Genomic DNA, 26688 nt, shown 5'->3' with positions numbered 1-26688 from the left:
TACAATGTTTTCATAATATAATCTCTTTATTTACAAATGTACAAGTTGAATGGGTGTTACAGCAGCATATAAACAAGCATATAGGCAGGCAATACTACTACTACTAATGCTCTTAATTATATGCCACCTATCTGACTGGGTTGCCCCAGCCGCTCTGGGCAGCTTTCCAGCAAAACATTGCTAGACCCACAGCAACATCAATTCTAGACCTCCGAATCATCTCCTTGGTGACTCTGCCAGTCAAAGATCAAATTGCTTCTTAAGTTTCCTGCTTGGCAGGGGGTTGGACTCGATGGCCCTTGTGGTCTCTTCCAACTCTATGATTCTATGATCTCTTCTGCCTCACTCTCTCTCTCTCCACTGGATATGACTTGTCAAGAGACAGTCCATCCATGGTTCCATCCATGGTGGCTGGAAAGAGCACAAAGAGCAGCGTTAACTGCTCATCAATGTCCACTGTCACATCAGCAGACTTTGTGGTCACCATGATTGACAACCATACAGAAGTCTCAAAAATCTGACCATTGTTGTTGGCCCCTCATTCCCAATCCAGTCACACATAATTTTAGTCCACCCCCAGTTCGTCTAATTCAGGGTGAGTGACAGACACCAAGGTTTCATTGCCTTTTAGATGTAAGTCTATTTGGTTCCTTTCCATTCAATGGAGTGGCCAGTTATTGACCCAGGAGGGACTGAAATCAAGTCTTTTGAATCTCTGATCCAGAATCAGGACTGGAGAGCGACCCTCCTAAGATGAAAATCACATATGTGGGAGAGGAATGATTCCCTAAAGTTTTTCCTGCCCTGCCCTGCCCTGCTGGCAGCTTGCTCTGTTTTCTGAGGATAACAGTCTTTTTTTTTTCTGTTTCCCTAGCTTGACTGTGCTTTCTCTTTGCCCGCAGGAACAATGAGGTGTTTTGGTTTGGTGATGTGCATGGTGTCTTTGGTCCCTCAACAGCTAAGGCTAGGTTTGGGATTGGTGCCACCCCTCCCTGCTTCACACATATGGCCTAGATTATTAGCAGCGCCGGCTGGTGCCAAGAAGATCTCTGCTAGGCCGAACACAGCTCTGGGCCTCTGGGAGCAACCAAGGCACTTTGATATAATTCATCACCTCCTTGGCTGGGCTACGCTGAGCTGCATTGGGCATCAACAGTCCCCGCAGCATCTCCAATGCCTGAGGAGTAAAATGCCCCCAATGGGGTGGACATGGGGAAAAGCGGGGGCTGCGATGCCAGCAGACAAAGCTGCGGTAGTACCGGTCAGCGGGTACAGCTGTGAGCCAGGGGAAGTAGCCGGTTAGCACGCAGAAGAGCAGCACTCCCAGGGACCATGTGTCAAGGCTGGGCTGGGCCTCCAAACGAGCTTTGGGGCCCAGCGTGCTCAACTCGGGGGCCGTGTATGGCAGGCTCTCTGGCAAAGCCTCAATGGCCCGGCCTCGCGGGCAACTCAGCCCAAAGTCGGTCAGCTTGATGCGACGGCACTCGGGGTCACACAGCAGCACGTTCTCTGGCTTGACGTCGCGGTGCACCAGCCCCTTCGTTTCCATGTATTCAAGGGCACTGGCAAGCTGCAGGGCGCAGCGCTTGACCCTCTGCTCAGGAACACCAACCTGGAGGAAGAAAGGGAGAGTTGAAAGTCACGTGTGCAGCCACACAAATTCCCTGAAGGTAGAGAGAAACATCTCCAAGCTCCATTCCTCAGTTCTCTGGTAGGGCTGGGCGCTAACTGGTTTTCAACATCATGATATATCACCAGCTAAATATTGTGATATACCATTATATCATAATGTCTGAAATAAGGATGAAACTATGTAGAGATAAAGAGTAGGGCTGAGGGATACCTGGTTTTCAACATTGTGATATATCACAGTGTCTGAAATGTATGTAGAGGCATTGGCTGGCATCATGGGTTTTCCCACATCGTGATTTTTGCATAGCACACAAACACATCATGTTTCACAATATATTTTCAGGTCAAAAATTATGGAACTAATATCACGATATGGATTCAAACTGGTTTTGAATGATATATTGCCCAACCCCATTCTCTAGTGTGTTCAAGCAGGCAGAGATTATATTGTGGGAAGTCTTAGGGCAGTTATTTGCCCTGAGTGCTCACTGGAAGGACAGATCCTGAAGCTGAGGCTCCAATACTTTGGCCACATCATGAGAAGAGAAGACTCCCAGGAAAAGACCCTGATGTTGGGAAAGATTGAGGGCACAAGAAGAAGGGGACGATAGAGGACGAGATGGTTGGACAGTGTTCTCGAAGCTACCAGCATGAGTTTGACCAAACTGCGGGAGGCAGTGGAAGACAGAAGTGCCTGGCGTGCTCTGGTCCATGGGGTCACAAAGAGTCGGACACGACTAAACGACTAAACAACAACAACGTTTGGGGTCTTCTTTCGAGGTTCATGATTGATCCCCTTTGCATTAACAACTTCCATTCAGCTCAGTTGCCTAAGTCAAGATGAGTGGATGCACTCTATCTAGTCTTTTGAAGCACTCGCTCTCAGGCAGCTTTCCAGAAAGCAACTTGAAAAGGAGCCGATGAGGAAGAAAATAGTGCATATGCACTATTAAGGCTGGCTGTATCCTGTGTTTCTGTGATCATGTGTTGTAAGTATTGCGTTTGGTATCACATAAAAAAAAAGCATGCAGGGAAGCTTTTAAAATATGTTTCTAATTTCTCAAGCATGAAGAGTAGTTAGAAAGCTCAACTGTACCTTTGACTAAAAAGCCAACTTGATTAAACAAGCAGAAGACTTTTTTAAAAATGCAAAAAATACAAGTGTTTATAAAAACTACATATGGTGAGTACCATATCCGAAGAAGCTTTGTCCCGTCTCATGCAGGAGGAATGCCTCTTATTAAAAGATGTTTTCTGCTGAAAACTAAAGACAGCATGCTTCTCGCTTCAGAGATATTGTTTTGACCTATATGCAGATTTAACCAACAGAATAATCAGCTGCAACTCATAGGCAATCTTATTACTACAGGTGGTCCTGGCAGTGAAAACCAGCTTGGTACTATTCCATGATTTGAAATGACTTGGGAGTAGCGGGGAAAGGAGCATACAAGCAAAGAAACTCCATTCTCTCACATCTTTCTCCCCCACCATAACTTTTTGAAAAGCATGGAATGGGGTGGGAAGCTGCCAACTACAGAAGGCATAAGTGGTCTGTGTCCATGCCTGGTGAGTTTGTTACCTGTGGCACCATGAGCGAGAAGAGGTCACTGGCCAAAGCCAACTCCTGTGCAAAGACGTAGTGTTTGGGGGTCTGGAAAGCAATCCCAAGGGCAGTGGCAATGCAGGGATGAGCCCCCAAAGTCAGCGCAATGCAGTATTCATTCACGAAATCTAGCAATTCTGTAGCCTTCTTGTGTACGAATTTCAGTGCCATGGGTGTTCCTGCAAGAGAGAAGATAAGGGGTTCCTCCAGATGACCAGTTTATTAAACATTCATCCTGATTTGCTGACACAAAGCTTACACGGAGGTTAGACTATGTCTGATCTTTACGTATTAAGCATTTGTGCTGATTTGTTTGCAAGGCTGTTATAGGACAATGAGCAATTATTCTGCATTCATCTTGATTTGCTTATGGAGTCCTTATCAGCCTTCCCATTAACTGTTCTTTTATTCTACACTCTCCAATGTTCTTCCCTGCCATTTTCATAGTGGGAAAAAGCCTGTTTCTTATTTAAAGTGGATTTATAGTGCTAGGGCAACAGAGTGCTTCAGTCCACCTAAATGTGCCAAACTAAATTTATGAAATGTGCTTGGATCCCTCCCACAAACAATGGCAATCGGGAGGCAACCAAGAGACCCTTGGCCCCTGAAAGAGGAGAAAATATAAAGGATTTGAGTGCCCCCCAAGGACATTCCACATCAGACAAGCTAGTCTCACATTTTGCTCTTGTGGTGCAAAAGCGAACACAATTCTTTTCAGCAAAACAATAATATGCTATCGATTTAAATGATGCTACTTTAGATCCAGTATAACTTATTTCAACCAGAGGATTCAACCATGACTTCATTTCCCATTGATTTTAGAAGGATCTACAGAGCAATCCTATATACAGTGGTACCTTGGGTTAAGTACTTAATTCTTTCCGGAGGTCCGTTCTTAACCTGAAACTGTTCTTAACCTGAAGCACCACTTTAGCTAATGGGGCCTCCTGCTGCTGCCGTGCCGCCAGAGCATGATTTCTGTTCCTATCCTGAAGCAAAGTTCTTAACTTGAAGCACTATTTCTGGGTTAGTGGAGTCTTTAACCTGAAGCGTATGTAACCCGAGGTACCACTGTATGTCTACTCAGTACCAGAAATAAATCCCAATGATGTAAGCAAGTACAGGATTAGAGTATAATTGCAACTATAGTTAGGGTCCATCCCAATACTTGAAAATCAAAGAGATGTTGGTATTTCTTCTTTTTCAGGAGACAGACAGATCTACATTTCTTCAGAGTAGAATGCAAGCTTCCCAGAGCTAGGAACGGATGAGTTCTGTTCTCCTCAGAAAGGATCCTGTTAACTTTCTTTAGATGGAGTCTCCACTCTCACCCCAGAAATCTATTCAACTGACACTTTCTAACGGCTACTTCACCAACAATCTAGAAGAACCTTCTCGACCCCTTCAAGTAGAATAACAAGGACTAATTTACACACATATCTTACACCTAAGTTTTCTCATAGGTTCAGTGATCTGTTTTGTAGCCTTCTCTGCCTCTCCAACCTCTTGGGTTCTGACCTACCTTGGCGTTGGTGGACTGCCATCAGCACATGCCCATAGGAGCCACTGCCAAGCTCTCGGAGGACAGTGTAACTCGTAGCCACCTCCACCTGGGGCAGGTTCTGAGAAGTCAACAACACCATCTCTTCAAGTCGTTTTGCGATGTCTCCAGAGACAAGCTTCATGGCTGTTCAGGAGGAGAGACAGAAGAGACTTGGAGTAAATGCAAAAAGACCACTCACCAACTGCCAATGTACCCTTCTGCATGTACACTTTTTTTGTGGGTGCCAGGTGACTAAAATGCATAGCAGGAACTGGGATGGGGTCACCCTTCTGCATTGAAGGCAAAAGGCCCAATAAGAAAGAAATAATTAGAGAGGCAATGTTCCTGTGCCTTCCGAAATAAACAGTAGATCTAGGAATAGCCATTTCCATGAAACTTGCACAGGTACAGACTGATATCTTCTCCAAGAAACTTGCACCATTTCCATGAAACAGACTGTGCAAAACTCTCATGAAACTGGACCATACTGCATAACGCAGGGGGGAAAGCAACACTATAAAGACTGCACAATTGCCCATTCACCTTGATAGGTTCAGACAGCGCAAGGCAACCGTAATTATGTTATCTCACTACTGCAGATGGTTCCTTCCTTCCTATGGAAAGTGGGGCCATTTGTTACCCAACATGATGATTTCCCTCTCCACACTTCCTTGCTCCTGCTACGCCTTGGTCATTCCGAATCAGCATGTATTGCCATGTGAGAGCAATGATTCCTTTTTTTGGCACGGAATCAGAAATGATGACACCAGAGTGTTTACATAACCAGACACCCCAGGTATTGGGCTTTGCATCAGCTGCCTCTGAAGGACAGCCAGATGCTGCCCAACTCTGGTGGAACAAGTCACAAAATGAGACTCAGTGCAGAGTCCTGTGTCAGATGAGGGATGATTGCAAAAAGGTTTATGATGCTGGAGTTCTGACTTGGAGAGTGTAAAGAAAGGAGCACCTCTAACAGTGTGCAGAGTGCTTTTGTTCACAGAGCAACTACAACCAATGCTCACATATTTGGGATCTGGGGGAAACACTTAGGGGGCAGAGAGTTTGATTAACAGGCAGCTGTGTTTCAGTCTTAATACCTCTTATGTTAGATGAAACTAAGGCCTGGGATGGCGGGGGTGGGGAATAACTTAAGGATGTTTTAGCTTCACACAACACAAAAGCATTCCTATAATCAGGGCTTTTTTCCCTCTTCAGCTGGAACTCACCAGAATTCAGTTCCAACACCTTTCGAGAACAAGGGAGACATTCATGGTGAGTTCCAGCACCTCATTTTCTAGAAAAATAGCAGTGCCTATAAAAAATACATTTTTCTGCAAGTGGCTCTATATGTCTTCCTCCCTTGGTGCAGGGTATAAAGCAAGAGAAATATACTTAGGTTGCAATCTCATGCATAGGAGTAAGTCTTGAATTCAATGGAACATGCTTCTGATTACACAGTCAAATGCACTTCCTAGCCTGTCAGTTTTGCACCTGAATTACAGTTACAGGAATTGCAAAGAGTACTCTAAACCTTTAGGCTTACCTACCTGCCAGGCCTGTAAGACACACACTTACCTGCCACAATGGTGCTGGGACACTTGTGCTTCTTCCTTTCAGAGTGTTTTGTTGACTGACTTGCTGTCTGTCTGTCTGTTTGGGACCTGCCACGTGGAGATCCTCATAGAGCCTTTTATAGCAGCCACTTCCCATCTGGTTCAGTCCAGTTGCATAAATAGGGAAGGCAGCCAAGCCACCCCCTCTCATCTCTTCTCTGCCCCGAAAGGTCAGGGCTCTGGAGTCCAGGCAGTTCCATGGGGCAGGATTAGCAGCCACTTAACAAGGTTATTTTTACCTACTGCTTGCCCAGCTGCTGCTACGCATATGTCTATGTGTCCCAGATGTTCCTGGAAAGAAGTGCTTCTCTCTTCTCACTCTTCAAAGGCCCGGTGGTGGCTGAGCTTTGATGAGACAAAGTGTATCAGGCCAGAGGAGAAAGGCCACTGTGCCCTTAGAGATCCATCTTTTCATAACTTGCCAGGCAGCTGGTCGCTGCCCCAGCCTCAACCTACAACCCATTCCAGAGCACATCAAACCAAATAATAATTATTGGTGACAAGCACTAAGCCTGAGAGATAATATATAACTTACTAGGGGCTGTGCACCAGCTCACTCTGCTCACTAACTCCCAGCATTCCTCCCACACCAAACCCCTAGAGCTTCCCTTGCTTTGCACTTGCCCAACCCCATTTCCAAAGCCACTTTTCAATTCTGCAGTCTCGCTTTGTACCCATTTTCCCCTTCACCTCCATGCCCATGCCTCTTCCCTTCTTCCTTTTGTGCACTCCCCCCCCCTGCACAAAAACCACCCTGCATCTTCCTTCTCCCACCCATTGCAACTACAGTGGTACCTCGGGTTACATACGCTTCAGGTTACATATGCTTCAGGTTACAGACTCCGCTAACCCAGAAATAGTACCTCGGGTTAAGAACTTTGTTTCAGGATGAGAACAGAAATTGTGCTCCAGCAGCGCGGCAGCAGCAGGAGGCCCCATTAGCTAAAGTGGTGCTTCAGGTTAAGAACAGTTTCAGGTTAAGAATGGACCTCCGGAACGAATTAAGTACTTAACCTGAGGTACCACTGTACTACACACCCTTTTCTCTTCCACCTATTTATGAAGCCACCTTCCTTTCCTGTTCTGCAGACCCCTTCATGCCCCTGTTTCCATCTTCAGACCCAATCACATGCATCCTGCTCCCTCCTTTTTTTGCAGCCTGCTTTGCACCCTCATTCATTATTTTTTCTCGACCCTCCTTACTTGCCTCAACTCATAGAGAGCTCTCATTTCCACACCTTCCAGAGTTGTGCAGTCCCATTTGTGTGCATGCACACAGGCTCACACACACACAATTACCTTTACCCCCTTTCCCTAGCTCTTCCTGCTTTTTTTAAGTCTGCCTTGCGCACAGACCACCCTCAATTTCCATGCCTCCTCCTCCTCTCTTATTCTGCAACTCCCTTTGGGCATCCCACCCCATGCTGATATAAGTCACTGAATCTTTAAGATGATTAGAATAGAATGAATAGAATCTTAGTTAAGAGCAATCCTGTCAGTTAGCTTATTCAGTTAGAAAATGTTAAGTCCAGTTGATGGATGTTGGACATATATGGGTGTTTGCTTGTTGACAAAGTATCTGTTCTAAATTACTACACTGAAGCTGGAACTTCATGCTGAAGACAACACATGATACCAGGAGTGAAATATATGATTATGGGATTGTACTATGGAATATTTGAGAGCTGTGGAATAGAAGAAGTAGAAATTTAAAACAGCCTTCCAATCTTTCAAGGTCTCTTTCATCTTGTTGCAAGCCCTCAAAGGCTATTAAAAACTCCTAGGTCTGAGACCAATAAAACTCAGGAGCCAGGAGGAGATAAAGAGTCCATTGATTTATTACTTTCCAAGCAATAGGTTACAGCCAGATCGTTCCGCAAAAGCTACAACCGTGACTCCGTGGCCTGGGGGTGATATAAGTTTTTACAGAAAACATTTCAATTTTCTCCAATCATATGCATAGAAACATTTTCCAATTACCTCATTCTAGTTGTTGGATACATTTCATGTTAGTGCGCTTGCGCAACCTTAGCATAAGCACCAGCTGTTTTGCTCTCATATATATGGCCTCCATATAGAAACATTGTGTTACATTTTTATAGCAAAATCAATTGTGCTTTGTTGAACCTACGCGTATAGCTGCGTATGTTCTGTGATAAAAAATGTTAGCTTCTCTTCCCATGGGAAAGGGTGCTTGCATAACAAAAGCTTTTTCGGCAGTTTCTAAGCTTTTTCTTGGCATTTTCTTAAAGCTACAGGCTTCTATGAGTTCCTTTTCCTTTTCCCAGTGAGATTGGGGGCCCCCCACAACCACACTGTACTTAAATAATGCAAAAGATTGAGAAAAGCAGGGATGGAGAGACACTGAGGCTTAAAAACTAAAACCAAAAAACTAACACAACAGAGTCTTTCGCAACTCCCTTCTTGCTCAAACCTTGTTTTAAACTGCCATCTCTTTCCCTCAGTAAAACCCTTGCTTGCTCTACTCAAGCCTCTGCCATTTAGTATTGCCATTTCCCCCTCCATTTCCCCCTGCTTTATTCAAACTCCTGTTGTTTAAAGGTGCTCGGTGTTTCTCCACTCTCACTTTAGTCAAACCTCTGCCATTGTTTCAAACCACCATTTCCCCCCTCTCAGTTTCCATCCCTTCCTGCTCCCATGCCATGGCCATTAGTGTTGTACAACCTGCCTTCATTTTTGCTCCTCTATCCCTCCCTGGCTTTGTGCAAATCCAGGGGTGTCGTGTGACACTACAAATCATCCAATGGGGGCTTCAGAAATACATTCTTACATTTTTATAATATTGAGGCACAGGGAGGAAGAAAAATGGATTGCTATCACCAATTGTTTGTGAATCAGAAACATCTAAGGATCATCAAAAGAATCCTGATCTGCCCATTTCTGTTTCATATTATTGACACAGGGTCCCACTTTCTAAGCACAATGCATTCCCAGGAAATTGTTCATTAGGCAAGTGGTTTGCTTAATGAGCTGACAATTTCCATTCTTTCCTATAGTAACATTTCTATTTTGTGATTTGTCCAATATCCCTCCTCACTCCCTCCATGGTTTCTTTCTGAAACAGCTGCAGCCAACCATCAAATGAGAGACAAAGGGAAAGCTGATTTGTCCGATCTCTTCCCACTTCCTCCCTGCCTGGTTTAAGCCTGAAAATGGCTGCCACTGACCAGCAAAGCACAAACAAGTAAGCAATTCAGCTGTTTGGATATCTGAATTGGTGGTGTGTATGGTAAGGTTTGGGTACTAATACCTTGTGTTCGGATAAGTGAATTTTCGCATAGCAAGCATTCAGAAAGTGAGACCTGCACGTAATTTGATTCAGTGTTGGTCATTCTGTATTTTATGATTTTATTTACTACCTTGATATTTTTTCTGAGTTGGTGGTTTATAACTTATATTATATTATATTATATTATATTATATTATATTATATTATATTATATTATATTATATTATATTATATTATATTATATTATATTATATTATATTATATTATATTATATTATATTATATTATATTATATTATATTATATTATATTTTTGGTATATGAATATATACCAATATTATATACCAAAAAAATCGCCCAATTTCTTCACATTTCTCATGGGAAGTTCTAAGGTAGCTTTGACAAAGAGGAGTTTCCACTAGAGGACAACATATTGCAATATCTATTTCTTCACAGGCTGAACATGCAAGCAAGATGTTTTAATGTTCTTGTGCATTTTAATTATGTTTATAGTTGTAAACCACTTACGGGCATTTGGGCATATAAATGGTATATAAAATAAATAAGAAAGCAATCACAAAGGCTGGCAACGCTAGCCCCAAAGAAGCACTGTTTTTGCCAGCCTAGTACTTTTTAGCAGTGCTGTTTTCCCCTGGCTAAATTCAAATTGCACAAAGTGTTCCTTTCCAGCTCCACACAAGTCATCTGGGTGTGACACATTCCATAAGATTGGAATAGCCATTGCCCATCAAATACCAGGCCATACAAAAACCTAGACAGTAAGGGCTACTTTGTGTAATGAAGAATAAGGCTGGTGATGTTATATGGCAACTATGCAGTTGCTTTTCACACAATATATCTGCACAAATATATCCCATCAAGGGCTACCTACTAGCGTGGATGGCAGGAGTGCCAACTTGAATAAAATATTGGGAGAGGGGTCAGGTAAGCCATGCCCAGCATAATTGATCACAAGACACAGTGCATACACACCATTTGAATGGCAATGCCCATTAACTCTGGGGGGCCCCAGCCTCCTCAAATATTTTATTAGGGAGGCCAATGGTTAATGGGAAACATGGAGATAGTGTTCAACTGAAAACATTCATGTGTAGATGAACATGCACAAAAGCTCATGCAGAAAAATTGGATCCGTGTGACTGATGTGTACATCAACACTTTGATGCGTACACAGCCACTGTTAAGCAATTTTGAGGATGAACCCTGAAAGCTTAGAATTGAGTACCCCTTCTCACCAGATCTATTTACCTGATGTGCATCAACAGGAAGCCTTCTGCAAAAGGGCCTGCTGATATGTATATTTTCCCTGAACAGATTTTTGTCCTGACCTTTGCTTATTCCTTGGCAGCCTTTGCCTAGCGTGTGGCTTGCCCTTTGCCAGTGGTGGCTTACTGATGTACAAATGCAATAAACTCCCTCTGGGGAAGGGCGGGGGGGGGGCTTACACAGGCAGGTGGGTAGTGCGCTGTTTGTTTGGTCTGGGTTTCCATAGAGAGTCACTCGCTGAAATTCTTTAGTGCTCTTGGAGAGAAGGGGGCAAAGAGAGGAGCAGAGGAAAAGTTCTCCTGGTGTGCAGAGCTCAGCTTTTTCAGCAGGCACTACTGCCTGTCTGGGAGCATAATGCTAGAGAAAGGCAAGTACCAGTAATTTCTCCTCCTTAGTGGGGCTTGTCAGATGTGCTGTCAGGGCAGGATTTGGGGGCAGAAGTCCAGAGCCCTGCTCAGAAACAGCTCCCTCATATGCAGCAGGACAGGCTTACGAGCATTCAAAGAACATTATCTTACCCCTCACGAGGCAATTTGGAGTAAGTGAAGTAAAACACATTGCCATCAACAGAGCATTCTCCCCCTCCCATCCATAATACCATTAAGTAATGGTGTTATGGAAACTAATGGAAGGAAAGTACAACAGTTGCTTCAGGGGGCAGATTCAAGAGGGAATTGGAAATTTTACCCCTCCAGTGCCAACTTCAGTATGTAAAATTACGCATGAAAGGGACATCATTCACATATCAAGGCTGTTGATGCTGATGCTGTTTTTACAGTAAAAGCTTGGAGGAGAAATCCATTGAACCCGGGTAGGGATCCAATGGCCCTCTAAATCAGGCTTCCTCAACCTTGGCCCTCCAGATGTTTTTGGCCTACAACTCCCATGATCCCTAGCTAGCAGGACCGGTGGTCAGGGATGCTGGGAATTGTAGTCTCAAAACATCTGGAGGGCTGAGGTTGAGGAAGCCTGCTCTAAATGTTGTTGGGCTCCATGTCCCATCAGACCAAGCGATTATGGCCAGTGGTCAGGAGGGATGATGGGAGCCATAGTCCAACAAACACCCCGCAGTCTGAGCACCAGCCATTCGTGCACCTCAAAGCACCTCAAAGTCAGTTGTTCCAGGTGTTTTCTCCCTTTCTTCAGTTAATGGAGGTGGGAAAGGGAGCAAAGTGCCTGAAACAACCAACAGTGGAAAGGTAATATGCAGGAAGAAAGAAATTTAGCTCCTCTCTCCCAGTGGGGGGCTTTTTTTCAGCTGGAGTTTGCTGGGATTCAGTTCTGGCACCTCTCAGATGGGTGCCATTTGCCATTCTAAGAGAATGAGATGGTGTTAATGGTGAGTTTCAGCACCTCTTTTTCTAGAAAAGTAGGACTGAACCCCCTCCCCACCTGCACCACTTTACATGTGAACAAGCAAGACACCTAAAAAAACCCCGCAACGGTCTACCACATCACAATCCAGTGTGTATGTTTGGGTCTTGCCCAAAGTATGGGAAATAGGGTTCTTTTTTGTTATTTGACGAAGCGTCTTGGTGGGCAGTGTATAACATCTTCCTAACCAAATTGAAGACTTTCCTGAGCTCTGAGCTGCACCTTAGGGTGTGAGCCTTGTCAGAAACCTCCCAGATTGATACCACCGTGCCTAATTAAGCAGGAGGTTTATAACTCCATTTGATTAATATTGCCTCACCTCTTCCATCTTTGATGTGGGTTACTTAAACTCACCCAGGTTGGTCACCGACCTGTGAACTATCCAGGCCAGTCATCTCTGGGGCCTGCGGCCATGGCAACCCCCTCCCTTATAAACACTTTTGCTCCTTTAGAGTCAAGATTGTTCCATTGCCATAGCCAAAGATGGCTCATGCAGCTTCCATCCGGGGGGGGGGGTCCAGGATGGGTCAGGAACTGGACCCATTATGATGCCCATTGTTCCATTCCATGACTGATCCTCCTTAACCGTCAGTCTTGCTGCCCTGGAGCCCATCCAGCTGGCGGGTGGCACATTCCTGCCTAATGAACCTCTAGGCAACAGCTGCAGACTTGGGCGCTGTTTACCTTGGCAAGGGTGCTTTCTGTTGGTCATTATCCTGGCACAGTAATGAGGGGATCAACACTCAGCTGGTATTTTGAGCTGGAGTTTTAGAGTCATGTATAGACCAAGATAAACCAGTGACTTTATGTGGCACGTTGTGAGTTGTTGTTGTTGTTGTTGATGATGATGATGATTTTGCTAAAACCACCACTGTGTTCACAGTGTGCTCTAGCCTCTGCTTCTAGCAATGGTTATTCAGAGCATGAGATCCCAGTTTGAATTTCAGGTCAATCAGAACTTGCTGTGTGGCCTCAGACAGGCCTCAGACTTTCAGGCCCCCCTCATCTGCACTGTTGGGATTAAAAATACTGGCTGACCTCACAGTATTGTATTACTGGAATCTGAGCGCTTGTAGCATTTCTAGGAAAACACTAAAGTATCCTTAGTGCTTGACCGTATTGAAAATGAAACCACTGTTTAGTGGTTACGTATACAAAAACATGGATAACATAAAGTGAAACAAGCTTCCAAAGGAGATCTGTCATTAGGAACACGGTTATAACATTAAAAACTTATCTAGTCAGGCATCTGGTTATCACAGAGGCCTATGGGAAGCCTGCAAGAAGAACCTCATTGGCTGTTTTTGGAGGCTGAAGCTATGACTATATATGCATACATTAGCTATACAAACACACTGAGCCTACCAAAGCTGAAAAATTTAATTATTTCCTTACTGTGTAATAATTATATTTAATTTACTTTAGGATTCAGAATTAATGTTCTGTTTTTATTTTTCTGCATTTTCATATCAACTTTCCCTCAAGTAATATTTCTAGAAAAAGGTTCTTAGGTGTATGTGGTCTCCCCCTTTCCCATTTTTATCCTCACAAGAAACCTGTGAGGTAAATTTATTATGCTGAAAAGTGGTGACCGGACATCACAACAATAAAGGAATTTGAACACAGATTTCTCCTAAGTCCTATTGCTATTGCCCACATCATACTTGCTTTCCAGTTTCTCTCTCCCTTCTTAGGTGCTTTCAAGATGGTCAAAAAGCAGGTTATAAATGTAAATCATAATGGGTTTGCTAAAATTATCCTGAATGCCGCCACAGCAGCAGCAGCAGCAGCAGCAGCAACAACAACAACAATGGAAAGTGCTTCCCACATTCTTGGCCAACTATGCAACAAGTCAGCTTTGATGTTTGAAGGGTCTGCAACTGCTGCACCACCTAAGAAACTGACTAGGCAGCTGCTGCAACTGTCAGATGCACCAAAAGGAAAAACAGAAAATTACTCTCACACATACAGTATAGAGTGCTATGTACCAGTTCTGTGGCTCCCCAAGCTGGCAATGCAGAGAACTACAGCCATTTCCTAAAGTGGGGTTTAAAGGAAAATTCACCTATAGCCTAGTCCTGCTCATATTTCCTCAGACGTCCCACTGAATTTAATTAATTTTACTTTCAAGTCAATGAGCACAGAATTGCAGCTTCCTGTTGCCTTTTTTCACAGGATACAGTACTTAAAATCTCTTCTTCGGTGACCACTTGTAGCTGAGTAAGATTGTCTTCCATGAACACGGTCTTAATAGTGAGTTCGTAAGTGACTGTGGAGGCCAATTCTGAATCCACACGTCCTTCCACAGTTGGGACATAGGTTTCCAGGTGGGAGATGATCATGGCGAGGGTTTGCCAAGCGTGCCTTCCTTTTAGCTTGTTTCTCCCTTTCGTCCTGAGTTTGAGTGTCTTCAAAGCCAATGACACCTTTGGTAAAGGCTGTTCTCCAATTGGAGCGCTCGCAGGCCAGTGTTTCCCAGTTGTCAGTGTTTATACTACATTTTTTTAGATTTGCCTTGAGACAGTCTTTAAACCTCTTGTTGACCACCAGCATTACACTTTCCATTTTTAAGTTCAGAATACAGCAGTTTCTTTGGAAGACGATAATCAGGCATCCGCACAACATGACCAATCCAATGAAGTTGTGATGTTGCAGAATCATTGCTTCGACATTGGTGATCTTTGCTTCTTCCAGTACACTGGTATTAGTTTGCCTGTCTTCCCAAATGATGTGTAGAATTTTTGGGAGACACCATTGATGGAATCTTTCAAGGAGTTGGGAGATGGCATTTATAAGTGGTCCATGTTTCTGAAGCACAGTAAGGTTGGTAGTACAATAGCTTTGTAAACAAGCATTTTGGTTTCCCTGTGAATGTCCTGGTCCTCAAACACTCTGCACTTCAATCGGGAGAAACCTGCACTCACAGAGCTCAGGCGGATTTCGGCATCAATGTCAGCCCTTGTGGAAAGATAACTGCCCAGGTAGGAGAAATGATCAACACTTTTCAACGTTACACCGTTGAGTTGGATTTGCGACGCTGCAGAGGGGTTGTTTGTGCTTGTTGGTGCAGCACTTTGGGTTTTTTGGATGTTGGGTGATAGGCCAAGCTTTTCATAAGCTTCTGCAAAGCTATTTAGGATGGTTTGGAGGTCATCCACTGAGTTTGCACACACTACATTGTCATCAGCATACTGAAGCTCTATGATGGAAGTTAGGGTAACTTTACTCTTTGTCTTCAACCTACTCAGACTAAAGAGCTTTCCATCTGTTCAATATATGATTTCTACTCCAGTGGGATGTTTCCCTTCGACAAAGTGTAGGATCATGACGATGAAAATAATATATAGAGTTGGGGCGATAACACAACCCTATTTAAACCTGATCCCACTGTGAATGATTCACTTTGAGAGCCATTGTTACCTGTGATTGTTGCTGTCAAATCACAACCTTAAGGGGATGAGGATCCTATATTTATGCATGTCCAGATGTCATTTTTTAATGTCAAGGAAGCATCCCAAGCACTGTTCCTCATTTAAAATGAGTTGTGATCCAAGGAGGAGAACCCTAATACAGCTTCTTCCTATAGTGAATATGGCATTTGGAAATCATTAATGTGTGGGGTTTCAAGGGCTGTCTCCAAATATGTACCCTCCCAACTCATTTCAGTGACAAGCCACATTTTAGAGCTGTAAAATGGACTTTGCATATTCATTGTGGCAAGCGACACATTTCTGTGTAACAGTGTTGTCATCCCTATCTGCCAGAATTCATAGCAAAGAAGAACTGGCATGAGCAGGGCAGAAAACAGGTGTCACTCCTTCAGAGCCAAGGTAGAAAGTTAGTGTCTACCACGGTGTAACTTATATTGAAGTAGGGTGTGCTCTCATAATAATAAGGATTCTCAAACTTTCTACCTCTCTATCCCCCTGCCCCCTGAGGTGGCTGAAAATTAATGGACACAAAATGGTGTTATGGGGCAGCCTGGCGATGGAAGCAGAATTTGGCAAAAACTGGCTGGCAAGTACTGAAATCATTTCTAGTCCATTTTTAGAGATAGTTAAATTCTTTGCCACGTCACTTTCTTTGTGACAAATGCAGGCACTTGCACGTTGCCAATAAGCACAACTGAGTATGTGGGCAATACCTTCAGAGTTGGATTCCTGTCTTGGTGCTGTGAGGTGGAAACACCCACAGAGAGAAACACGAGAAATGCTTCCTTTATGGGTGGTTGGGTGTGAAGTTTTGCTTTTCTTTGCACACGCGTGTAAATAGGGATGAAGAGAGCCACCACAAAAGGAATCCTCATCATCAGGCAAATTGTACTTTAATAAAATCATAGCACAGAAATGCAGCAAGCTATTTTTGTGTGTTATCCCTAACAAAGATACTTAACTGTTCCCAGTATTTCCCCCGATGTATTGTTTAGATTTCACATAATCACTAGGCAATTCAACCCTACCCCATTCTGTATTTCAGCTTGGCCTGCATCTTTCCCTCACATCAAACCCTAGAACAGTAAAGTGATATTCCCCTCTTCCTTTCCCAGCTGCTTCCAAAGCATTTTTATAGATAACTTTGCACACAGGTGGGTAGCCACTTCCTTGGACTTGCATGAGAACTGTTTCAGACCAAGGCATCAGCTCATCTGAAAGAGGGTACACATTCCCAGAACCAGCTCCTACTTCCACTAATAATTTTTAACAGGAATAGAAACCCCATCCTCTGGCCTGGAAGCTGGATCAGAGCAGGTGCTGAGGGCAAGCAAAGGATGCCTATCATGGTCTGACTTGAATAACCTTCCTCTGAAACACTTGAACCCCCCCCCCCATTCCAATCTAACGATATTTTGTCCTTATAGGATTTGCACTGTGGATCATTTCTGATCTTCACAATGCTCCATTGGAGCTTGCGTGTAAAAGGAATTTGCAAAAATGGAATGCCGGAGTTGCAATATGAGATCAAGGCAGTACTGGGGGGGCAGCAGGACCATCCCTTCCAGCATCTATGAAATGATGATCTGGTTGGCACAACCTATATTTGCATTGCCTTTTGCAGTCATTGCACCAGTCTTCATGGAATCAATGGGAAGCCACAAGGCTAGAAGGTGGGGGGGCAGGTTTCTCATCATGGCTCCTAGCCTCCTAAGAGAAAGCTTGTAGCAATGCTTTCTTCAGTCTCCACTTCCTATCTCAACCAAATGGCCAAATTCCATTCTTGCCATGTTCCATATTCACCCACAAGTTTTATAGATGCAGCCACAACATGGAACGCTACCAGTGGACTGGATTTTCCAAGCATATCCTTATCTGAGGACTAAGACGGTCAACAAAAAGCATGGATGAGATCCATGGCTTTTCTTTCAACAGTGCTTCCCTCTCCACCATCACAAAACAGGTTCCCTTCTAGTCTTGGAGATAAATATGAGGACAGGATGGAGGCTGAGAGAGAACAAGGAGGAATAGTGACAGAACATGTGTTTGGTACACCTGAAGGCTCCTATTCAACCTCCAGATTTAGAGCGTTCCTCAAGCATTGCAGTCAATGACAAAACCCAACAAGAGTTGAAATATAAGTACTTAGATCAGGGATAACCAACATGGTGCCTTCCAGCTCCCATCAGCCCCAGCCAACATGGCCAGGGATGAGTTGGTGCCCAGCATCTGGGGGGCACAACATTGGCTACCCCTGGCTTACACGGTCAAGTTCAGCAAGTGGCAGAGTTGTTCATTCTTCAGACCAGGGTGCTCTCTTGAAAATAACATGGTGCTTGAGAAGAGAAAAAGGCCTGTCGGTTGTGATTCCCCCTCCAAACTTGGCTTTTGACAGCACAAGAGAGTTCCAAGTATCTGTCTTTAAGAGGAAATGCTCTCATTGAGAAAGACTGCAGAAAAGACACAATGCAGGTGCTGCAGTAATGGCACACACACGAAATAAATAAATCTGGGGCTCCTCCAGATGACGTGTTTATTGAGTATTCATCATGATTTGCTTCCACAAGACTTACAGGGAGGTTAGACTATGCCCAATCCTTATTCAGCATTCATTTTGATTCGTTTGCAGGGTGGTTATACAACAATGAGCATTCATCCTGAATTCATCCTGATTTGCTTTCACAGCAGGTATACACCTTCCCATTCATCATTCGTTCATACTACTCTTTTCAGTGCATTTCCCCATCACCTTTCTAAATGCAAACAGTCTGTTGGGGGGGGGGTTGGCAGGGGATGCACAAAGAAGTAAATATTTAATACACACTTGAACCCCTCCTGCAAAATACTGACACCTTGGAGAAGACCTTAATTCTATTCTGACCTCTCCAAGCTAAAACCTATGAAGATGGATCGAGAAAGCAAGCATGTCCTGTTCTCGAGCTCTGACTCTGCCATGCCTCAATGGGAGACCTTGGACAAACCATTCTGTCTCAGGAAGAGTTTCTTATCTGGAAAACAGGAACCACAGAAATTTACATAACAAGTAAAGATCACAATTCTGTGAAGGTGCCATATCTCTGTTTTCTTCTCGTTTACTTCTGCTAAAAGTGTGATGAGAAAATAGGGAGGGAGGGGAATGTGAGCTGGTACAATGTAGTATATGCAGAGAGCCAGCCACCTTTTGGAGTTTCCGGATTTAAATTCCAGATCTGCTATGGATTCCCTCTATGGCCTTGGGCATGAGGCTTTGTCTATTTCAGCCCCTTCATCTGGAAAAGTGGGAATGATAATGACCCACACGAGGGTTGTTGATTTAGACTGTAAGGCCCTTTGTTACATTCAAAGGAATACATAAATAAAATCATAAGTTCCATCTAAGCTGGAGGAAAAGATTTGCCTGAAATCAACAACTGAGCAGCATTTGAGATGGTGTGGCATTCCTCATAGTATTAAGAAGGCGAGGGGGGATGGTTGAGGGACAAAATGGTGCTAACAAAAGAAGATGCTCATCTTAGTACCAGAAAATCTATGCTGAAAGAGTTGACTCAGATCATTCAACCCCTTTGATCTCTATATTTCCAATTCTTTAAGGAGAAATCCATTCTCCCCAACACTAAAGTATCTTCATCATGCCTATAACATATTGTTTATTTCATCCAAATGTCTGCACGACACTGGAACACTGCAGAAGGTAGCTTCCGAATCCAACAGCTTCCATTTCCAGCATGCATGTGTGTCTTCATGCATGCCTGTCTTTTTAATTTTAATTTATTTTGTGGATGGGGGACACAATTCTACTGGAAGATCCTCTTTTAACAAGGCTTTATAAACTATTGCATCCGTTTCCTTGGGAGGAACAGAGAGAGGCAGTAGAAAAAGTAACAGGGGAAACTGGGATGCTGGAATTAAATGTCTTCCCTCATCTTTCTTTCTTTTTTCTTTTTTTTAAAAAATCCAGTTTTATACTGTCAATTGCTTTGATATAAACCCAAAAGCAGGAAAGGCTTTGCTTTGCTTCATGTTAACAGATTATGAATTCACTATTGGATGAAGTCTCTGGTGCTTGACGAGTGTTTGTCTCTGCCGGAACCTCCTCCCACATTCGGTGCAACGGTACGGCTTCTCTCCTGTATGGATTCTCTGGTGAATGATGAGGTCGGCCAGCCGAACGAACCTCCTCTCGCACTCGTCACAGGGATAAGGCTTCTCCCCTGTGTGGATTTTCTGGTGTCTGGTGAGAGATGAGAGCTGGTTGAATCTTTTCCCGCACTCCTCACAGCTGTGGGGCCTCTCACCTGAATGGGTCCGTCGGTGCCTGTGGAGATGAGAGAGCTGGTTGAACCTCCTGCCACACTCATCACAGGTGTGGGGCCTTTCTTCTGAGTGGGTCCTCTGGTGCCTGGTTAGAGCAGATGAGGCGATGAATCTTTTCCCACATTCAGGGCAGCCGTAAGGTCTTTGTCCCATGTGGATTCTCTTGTGTACTGTAAGAGCCGAGAGGTGGCTAAAACATTTTTGGCAATAGGTGCAGCGGTAGGGCCTCTCTCCCGTGTGGATTCTCTGGTGGCTGATAAGATGCGCTCGCTGGCTAAAGGTTTCGCCACACTCTGTACAGGCGTGGGGCTTCTCTCCTGTGTGAATTCTCTGGTGTCTTGTGAGATGCGAGAACTGGTTAAACCTTGCCCCGCACTCGGCACAACGGAAGGGTTTCTCACCCGTGTGGATGTGCTGGTGCTTGGCCAAGTCCGACGGGCAGTTGAAGCGCTTCCCACATGCGGCACAAGGGTGGGGTTTCTCCCCAGTATGGATTCTCTGGTGTCTGGTGAGGTGTGACATCTGAATGAAGCTTTTTGGGCACTGGGCACAGTGGTAAGGTTTCTCCCCTGAATGAGTTTTCAGATGTTTGGCTAGGCCCGACGGGCGGGTGAATCTTTTCCCACACTGAGCACAGGCATGAGGTCGGTCCTTCCTGTGGATACCGCCATGAGCTCGGAGTTCCTCCTCTCCCCTAAACCTTTTTCCACAGTCCGGACACTGGAAATACTGTCCAGCTCTTCCCAAAAACTTGGCACCTGTTGAGTGGGAAAGAAGAGCCAGATACAATGCTGTGACTAGGTAGACACAAACACACATACACACTCTGTGTTGAACCCTAACAAAAAATTATGTACTCCAAAGAATTCTGCACTGTACTCAAGATGCTACAATACAAAATGTTGACAAATTATCAAACATCCACAAAATCTAACATTCAGAAATTCCTGCATGTAACTAGACTTAAATCAAGTTTAGATTGACAGACCACAACACAACTTGCACAGAGTGATTTCAGTTAGAGACTTCCCAGCTCACATTTTAGCTACAAGCATCAGTTCACCACATATGGGTCCAACTGTATTATGTTAAGCATGTGGTTTGCCCTTAAATGCAGGATTTTTCTTTCACAAAGACCCACTGAGCTTCCCCCACCTCTATGCCAATCCAGATGCATACTCTGGTGTGTTGGGTAGGTAAGTACCAACCCAGACCCTGTCATCATCATCTGAGGCCCTTTTTCGTATGCTTACTTCATGAGAGGTCTGTAGAGTGGCAAGATGAGAATGGGCCTTTTCTGTGGTGGCTCCCACCACAGAATGGGTCAAACATAATCAGTTTCCTGCAAGAACATCTGCAGATGAACTGTCATCATTCTTTCCATCACCTTGATAGCAGTTAATGAGCATGGGCCACATTCAGACCAACACACCCTTAACGAAATGAAGACTGGAGGGGAAATAATGTAGGGAATGGTGTGGTTCCTTACCGGGGGAGCTGGCATTCCCACTGTCCTGCTGCCTGACTTCCTTATAGGTTTGCCTTTGCCTGGTGTTGCCCAGAGGCCGATGAGCTTCAGAGCAATTTGCAGGCCCTTCTTGGGCTGTTCCCGATACCTGTAACAACAGCAACAATCACACTGGAAGTGAAGAAGGAATATTGGGCCTACACGGGCTGATATCCTCTGTGGTATCAAGAGAGAAACAAATAATGGGATGGTGGTGTTGAGTGTTTATCCGTTGTGAGAAACAATAAACTCACAAAAGTGAAGCCTGACACAACCATTTGAAGCTCATTCCAAGCCAGCCAGCCAGAAATCACTTTTCTGCCTTGTCCTGGCCACTGTCCAGATCAGAAGTGGGGAGCAACTCCCAGCATCCTTGACCCTTGATCCTTGCTGGCTACAGCTGATGAGAATTGGAGTCCAACAACATCTGCAGAGCTTACAGCTTTCCCTCCCTTAGCCAACTTCATAAACTTCTTCATGAAGTTCTGTTGAGACCCCTGCTGGATCTCTTTGCTGCTGCCTTCTCACAACAGACCAGAACAAAAGACTTTTGAAGGCTTGGGAGATAGCAGGTGAGTGGTTGCTGGGCAACTGTGGATGCACTTCCATAACTGTTGTAGACTTGCTAAGAAACTGCAAAGTTCTCTACAGCTTCAGGATTGTTCCATAAGACAGAAGTTCTCAAGTATCTTCTTCTCCCCACCCCCACCACTCAAAAATGGCAGTGTCTTGATGGACCACTTAATAAACCTTTGTCCTACAAATCAAACCCCCCACATATCATATATATGACAATAAGCACAGACTTGCTTTTTTGTGTGAACAAATTCTGTGATGTTAGGTGTAAAGTTTGGTCTGCTTTAAGCCTCAGGCTAGCTCCAGTATTTATCCTGCTTCTATGTTTGGACTTGATGGTGGCCTGGCAACAGAGAAGAGCCCTTTTAAACTGGTAAATTGTTGGGGGGAGGAATTATAGACTGCACCAGACTGAACTATGAAAATCATGGGCCCTAAATTAGGGTTTAATTAGGCTGTTTGATAATCCAGTCCAGGAGAAAATGGTCTTAATCGCCATCATTAGAAAAAACATTAGTCAAATGCAGAGCTAAGTACATATACTGTTCTCTGTTCCACAGACTTTTTGCAGACTACTTGAATGCAGCTTGAATGCAGACCACAGTTTGAAAACTTTGGCCATAAAAACAAGGAAGCAGCATTTCTCTCAGCTGCTGAAGCAGGAAAATGACCCCTCTAACCGAAGTATATTCTGTGATTAGATCAGCCATCTGTTGTCAGTGTTAGGGCTCAGCCTTATAATATGCCTCCGAGTATGTACAGGGTGTATTTTACTCACTGCAAGGCAGCGTTAGAAACTCAGGCACCAAATGGCTCCTTAAGCCAGAGTTACAAAATAGAATGCAAAATCAGAATGCCTGGTTGCCATTCTTCGGCCAGATGGCTTGAAAGTTGTATTTTTCAATATGACTTTTTGGTTTCTGAAATTCATTCTGGCTGTGCAGATAAAATGTAACAGATAGAATTCTGCAGGATATGTTGCTAGTGTGTGAAAACAGTCACGATCCAAGGATCCGCAGGCAAACACCTTAAGATGGTGGAGGTGCCATCCTGGTGCCCAGGCACCTTCATTTGGTCACAAGTGGCTAATTTTGAACGCTGCTGCAAGGTAGTCACAGCAAGCTGTCAAGTTAGCGGACAGGCCTTCCAGGTGAGAGGTCATAACTCTCAGCCATAGGTCACAGTGCCCTCACTATCTCCCCTACTACTGCAGGCCAACTTTGACAGGAGATGAAACCACCCACCCGCCAATCCTAAGACACCATAGTCGCATGATTGACACATGTCAAAGTTTTAAGGAAGCAGTGCTTCCTTAAAACTCAACAACCCGAAAAATTCCAATTCGGTCCTCCAACCCCCATCCCTTTAAGACCACCATGAATAAATGACCTCACCTGTTGTCCCCGCTTCCCCCCCTCCTGCTGCCTCAGAAGGAAACCCTCTGCCAGGGCCACCGCCTGGGCGCAGGTCTCCGGTCCGCGCTCTTGGACTCGAATCTGGATTTCCTTCGGCAGAATCGTCAAGAACTGCTCCAGGATCAGCAGCTCCAGGATCTGCTCCTTCGTCCGGCTCTCCGGCTCCAGCCAGCGATGGCACAGCTCCCGCAACCGGCTGCAGGCTTCCCGGGGACCCTCGGTCTCCTGGTAGCGGAACTGGCGGAAGTGCTGGCGCTGGGCCTCCACGTTCACAAAGTCCTCCCGCAGGATGGCAACTTTTACCTTCCCATAATCTCCTCTTTCTCGGGTTTCTAGGCTATTGAAGGCCTGCTGTGCTTCCCCGGCGAGATTCGGCACAAGTTTGGCCATGCCCTCTCCTCGTGGCCACTGACAAGCATCAACCACCCGCTCAAATGTAGACAGGTCATCCCAAGGTGGCAACTCTGGCAGCTGGGAAGTTGCCCAACCTGAGTGAGAGGACTGTACCGTTTTGAGGATTTCTTGCCACTGGGCTTCTCCATGAGGGCGCATTCCCTCCTGTCTGTCAACCCTACCATGGTGCGGTGTGGCCCACCTCAGAAATTCACTGATTGCCCCAGCCTGGACAGCCCGAGGAGACTTGCCTACCCCTTCCCCCAGTTCCGGATGTCTTGGGTTTGGCTCCTCCATTCTTCCCTCTGGTTGCTCTCAAAGGCAGTTAGAGCTGTAGTGTTATTGCTTCCCTTCAACTGCAGCCATTTTGTCTCCTTGGCATTGGCCTTGACGCTGCTCTCAGCTCCTCAACTCCCATGCCCAAATTGGCAGGACTGTGCTCAACAGAACAGGGCTTCTCATCAACAGTGCTACTCCCATCAAGAGCACAGCAAAATCCCCATCTAAGGCGCTAAGAACCTGTGAAGAGAGGGAAAGAGAACCCAGACATTTATACGCATAGTGAGCTCACAGCTATCCACTGACTTCATGCCTCGCTCCTAGCCATTGGCTGAGCTGCTGTGATATCACAGAATAAGGGCTAGGAACGGAATGTTGAAAAATCAGTGCTGTTGCTCTGAGGTAAATGGAAGGCAGCTGTGTCTGGAAGGGGCAAAAATGTCACACAGGGACTAGAAATAGGAGGGATTAAACACTGCAAGAGCCTGGGGAGATGGTCGAGGGAGAAATCAGAATGGTCGGTATAATCTTAGTGAGAAGATATAGATTACTGAGAGACCCTACATTTCAAACACTGATTTGAAATAAGCAGGATTCATAAAGAAATGCAGGTTTCTGGAACCAGTGCAATTTTATTTTATTTTTCGTTATTTATTTTTGCTTGTGCTATTCTGGTGTGAGCAGATGGGCAAAGAGCTATTTAAGGCACTCAGGCCTTAATCTTGATCACCTTTCATTCTGACTTCTGTGCATCTTCTGCCATTGTTCACATACTTTCAGATCTATCTTCACAGCTGATCTTCAGGATGCTGGGGCAGCAGAACACACAGCTATAAAGACAACCAGCGATTACCTGCTTGTAACTCAGCAAAGTGTTCTGTTCTCCCACTGCTCATTGCAAGTGGACCATTCACACAAGCAATTGTTTGTGCAGACAAAGTACAAACCATCTCTCAGTCTCAAGGTGGGCTAACACACATGCATGAGCATCTCTTAGGGCAATCCTATAAACACTAACCTGGGATAAGTCTCACTGAACTCAGTGAGGCTTGCTTCTTGGTAGTCATGCATATGATGTTTTAATCTGTTGGGAGCCGCCCAGAGTTGCTGGGGAATAAATAATAGATGATGATGATGATTTGTTAATGACTTACAACCCACAGGTGAAGTACTTGATACAAAATCTCTGTTTGCACTATTCTGATTAGGGAAGGCTATTTTATGCATTAGAAAGCACTGCTGGGCACTAAACACATCCTCGGTTATCCTCATCTGCAAAACGGGAACAAGTGTACTCTTATCTCACAAGGCTGTTGTGACAGAGAACAAGCTAAAGACTGCAAAGCACTTCATAAAATAGCTCCAGCAAGGTTTGTTGAAGGATTATCAGTACCAGCTAGTCCCTCGTGGATTTGCATCCCATGTTTTGAGCTGATGATCATCGCTCCACTGAAAGAATGACCCTGCCTTACAGCAGAAGCCACATCTTCCCTGTCAGTCAAATAAAGCAGACGCCCGCAACTTCAAGACATCTCGCAAACTGCAATTCTCCGCGAGCAGAATTCCCATCGACTCACCTCTGCTGCTTTGCCCAGCTTGGGGGCTTCTACTGTCTCGATCTGCTGCTTTTGCTGCTGCTGGGAAGAAGAGAGAGGGGGAAAAAACCCCAAGAGCTGACTGTGAGAGAGAGGAAGCTCCGTACCTTATTCCTTCCCCCTGTCTCTAAAGATATGGAGGGGCTCTAGGACCCAGAAAGATCAACCTATTTAACCCTTCATAATCTGGTCTAGGAGAAACGCCTTGCTGCAGGCTCAGAGACACCAAGTTAAGAAGGCAGTGGATGTGCCCATTTTTTAGACCAGATCGCAATCCCTTTTGACTACGCGAATAAACCCCTGCCTGGCCTCTGTGCAAGTCCACTCTCAGATTCTATCTTCGATCTGTAAAATGGAATCATTTTTACCTTACAGGGTTGTGCTGAATAGTGAGCTATCTTGCAGGATGTGGTCATGTTTGGAATACTACATACGGTTCTAGTCACCCAACCTAAAAACAGGATATTGTAGAGCTGGCAAAAGGGAGGGTGGGTGGGGGGGAATAATGTAGTAAAGGGCAACTTAAATGATTGCAGGGTGGGAATATCCTCCCAAGAAGAGGAGGTTAAAGCTTGAAGGGGTTTTTTCTCCTTTAGCTGGAAACCAATGAAAATTCATTTTTAAAATAAAAATAAAAGGGGTGATGCGGAGGTTTCTGAAATTCTATATGGTGAGAAAAGAAAATGGATTGAAAGACTGTTTTCTCCCCCTCTGATAATATCAGAACATTGGGTTCGGAGAGATGAATTTGGATACATTCAGGTCACGCAAAAGTACTTCCTCACAATTACACAAAATGTAGCCACAAGTATAGACACATTTATAAAAGGTTTGGACGAATCTGCAGAGGATTTGCCAGTTAGTGACTGTTAGGCATG

General features: G+C 44.7%; 2 protein-coding genes and 1 long non-coding RNA gene across 5 annotated transcripts in view; 1 reads left to right on the top strand and 2 right to left on the bottom strand.

Moving 5' to 3' along the window:
- LOC309517319 overlaps window positions 1-19672 on the top strand; it is a 40302-nt gene extending 20630 nt beyond the window's left edge. Inside the window, exons 3-6 of the long non-coding RNA XR_014213184.1 lie at window positions 4443-4643; window positions 5994-6050; window positions 9477-9596; window positions 14476-19672. This is a non-coding gene — a long non-coding RNA (uncharacterized lncRNA). The remainder of the gene's footprint in view (window positions 1-4442; window positions 4644-5993; window positions 6051-9476; window positions 9597-14475) is intronic.
- Window positions 804-6568, bottom strand: LOC309517242 (serine/threonine-protein kinase SBK1-like). Its single transcript, XM_082196382.1, has 4 exons — window positions 6354-6568; window positions 4758-4922; window positions 3212-3414; window positions 804-1612 (listed from the first exon to the last, which is right to left on the bottom strand). Exons 2-4 carry the CDS (start codon window positions 4918-4920, stop codon window positions 1019-1021), a joined length of 960 nt encoding a protein of 319 aa, XP_082052508.1. The 5' UTR covers window positions 4921-4922; window positions 6354-6568; the 3' UTR covers window positions 804-1018.
- Window positions 18248-26089, bottom strand: LOC309517208 (uncharacterized protein). 3 transcript variants are annotated; one of them, XM_082196332.1, is made up of 4 exons: window positions 25793-26089; window positions 23523-24455; window positions 21535-21661; window positions 18248-20803 (listed from the first exon to the last, which is right to left on the bottom strand). In XM_082196332.1, the coding sequence occupies exons 2-4, from the start codon at window positions 24231-24233 to the stop codon at window positions 19761-19763; spliced, it is 1881 nt and encodes a 626-aa protein (XP_082052458.1). In that variant the 5' UTR covers window positions 24234-24455; window positions 25793-26089; the 3' UTR covers window positions 18248-19760. The 3 variants fall into 3 exon arrangements, with proteins under 3 accessions (XP_082052458.1, XP_082052460.1, XP_082052459.1); XM_082196334.1 differs by lacking the exon at window positions 25793-26089 and adding an exon at window positions 25234-25294; XM_082196333.1 differs by lacking the exon at window positions 25793-26089 and adding an exon at window positions 24946-25035.
- Between the last annotated feature and the right edge of the window lie 599 nt (window positions 26090-26688).

Source organism: Podarcis vaucheri, assembly GCF_965113315.1.
Source record: "Podarcis vaucheri genome assembly, chromosome: 13".
In the NCBI taxonomy this organism is placed as follows: domain Eukaryota; kingdom Metazoa; phylum Chordata; class Lepidosauria; order Squamata; family Lacertidae; genus Podarcis; species Podarcis vaucheri.
Note: the sequence above shows the minus strand (reverse complement) of the source record. Positions and strands in the feature narration are given on the sequence as shown.

Bases quoted from the DNA above. Each gene is read 5' to 3' on its own strand.
- LOC309517242 (XM_082196382.1), bottom strand. From the start codon at position 4,920: ATGAAGCTTGTCTCTGGAGACATCGCAAAACGACTTGAAGAGATGGTG. The intron at 3,415-4,757 runs GTAGGTCAGAAC...TCTCTCTTGCAG, and splicing joins GGCAGTCCACCAACGCCAAG to GAACACCCATGGCACTGAAA. The intron at 1,613-3,211 runs GTAACAAACTCA...TTCTTCCTCCAG, and splicing joins TCTCGCTCATGGTGCCACAG to GTTGGTGTTCCTGAGCAGAG.
- LOC309517208 (XM_082196332.1), bottom strand. From the start codon at position 24,233: ATGGAGGAGCCAAACCCAAGACATCCGGAACTGGGGGAAGGGGTAGGC. The intron at 21,662-23,522 runs GTGAGGTCATTT...CTGTTGTTACAG, and splicing joins GGGGGAAGCGGGGACAACAG to GTATCGGGAACAGCCCAAGA. The intron at 20,804-21,534 runs GTAAGGAACCAC...CCCACTCAACAG, and splicing joins TGGGAATGCCAGCTCCCCCG to GTGCCAAGTTTTTGGGAAGA.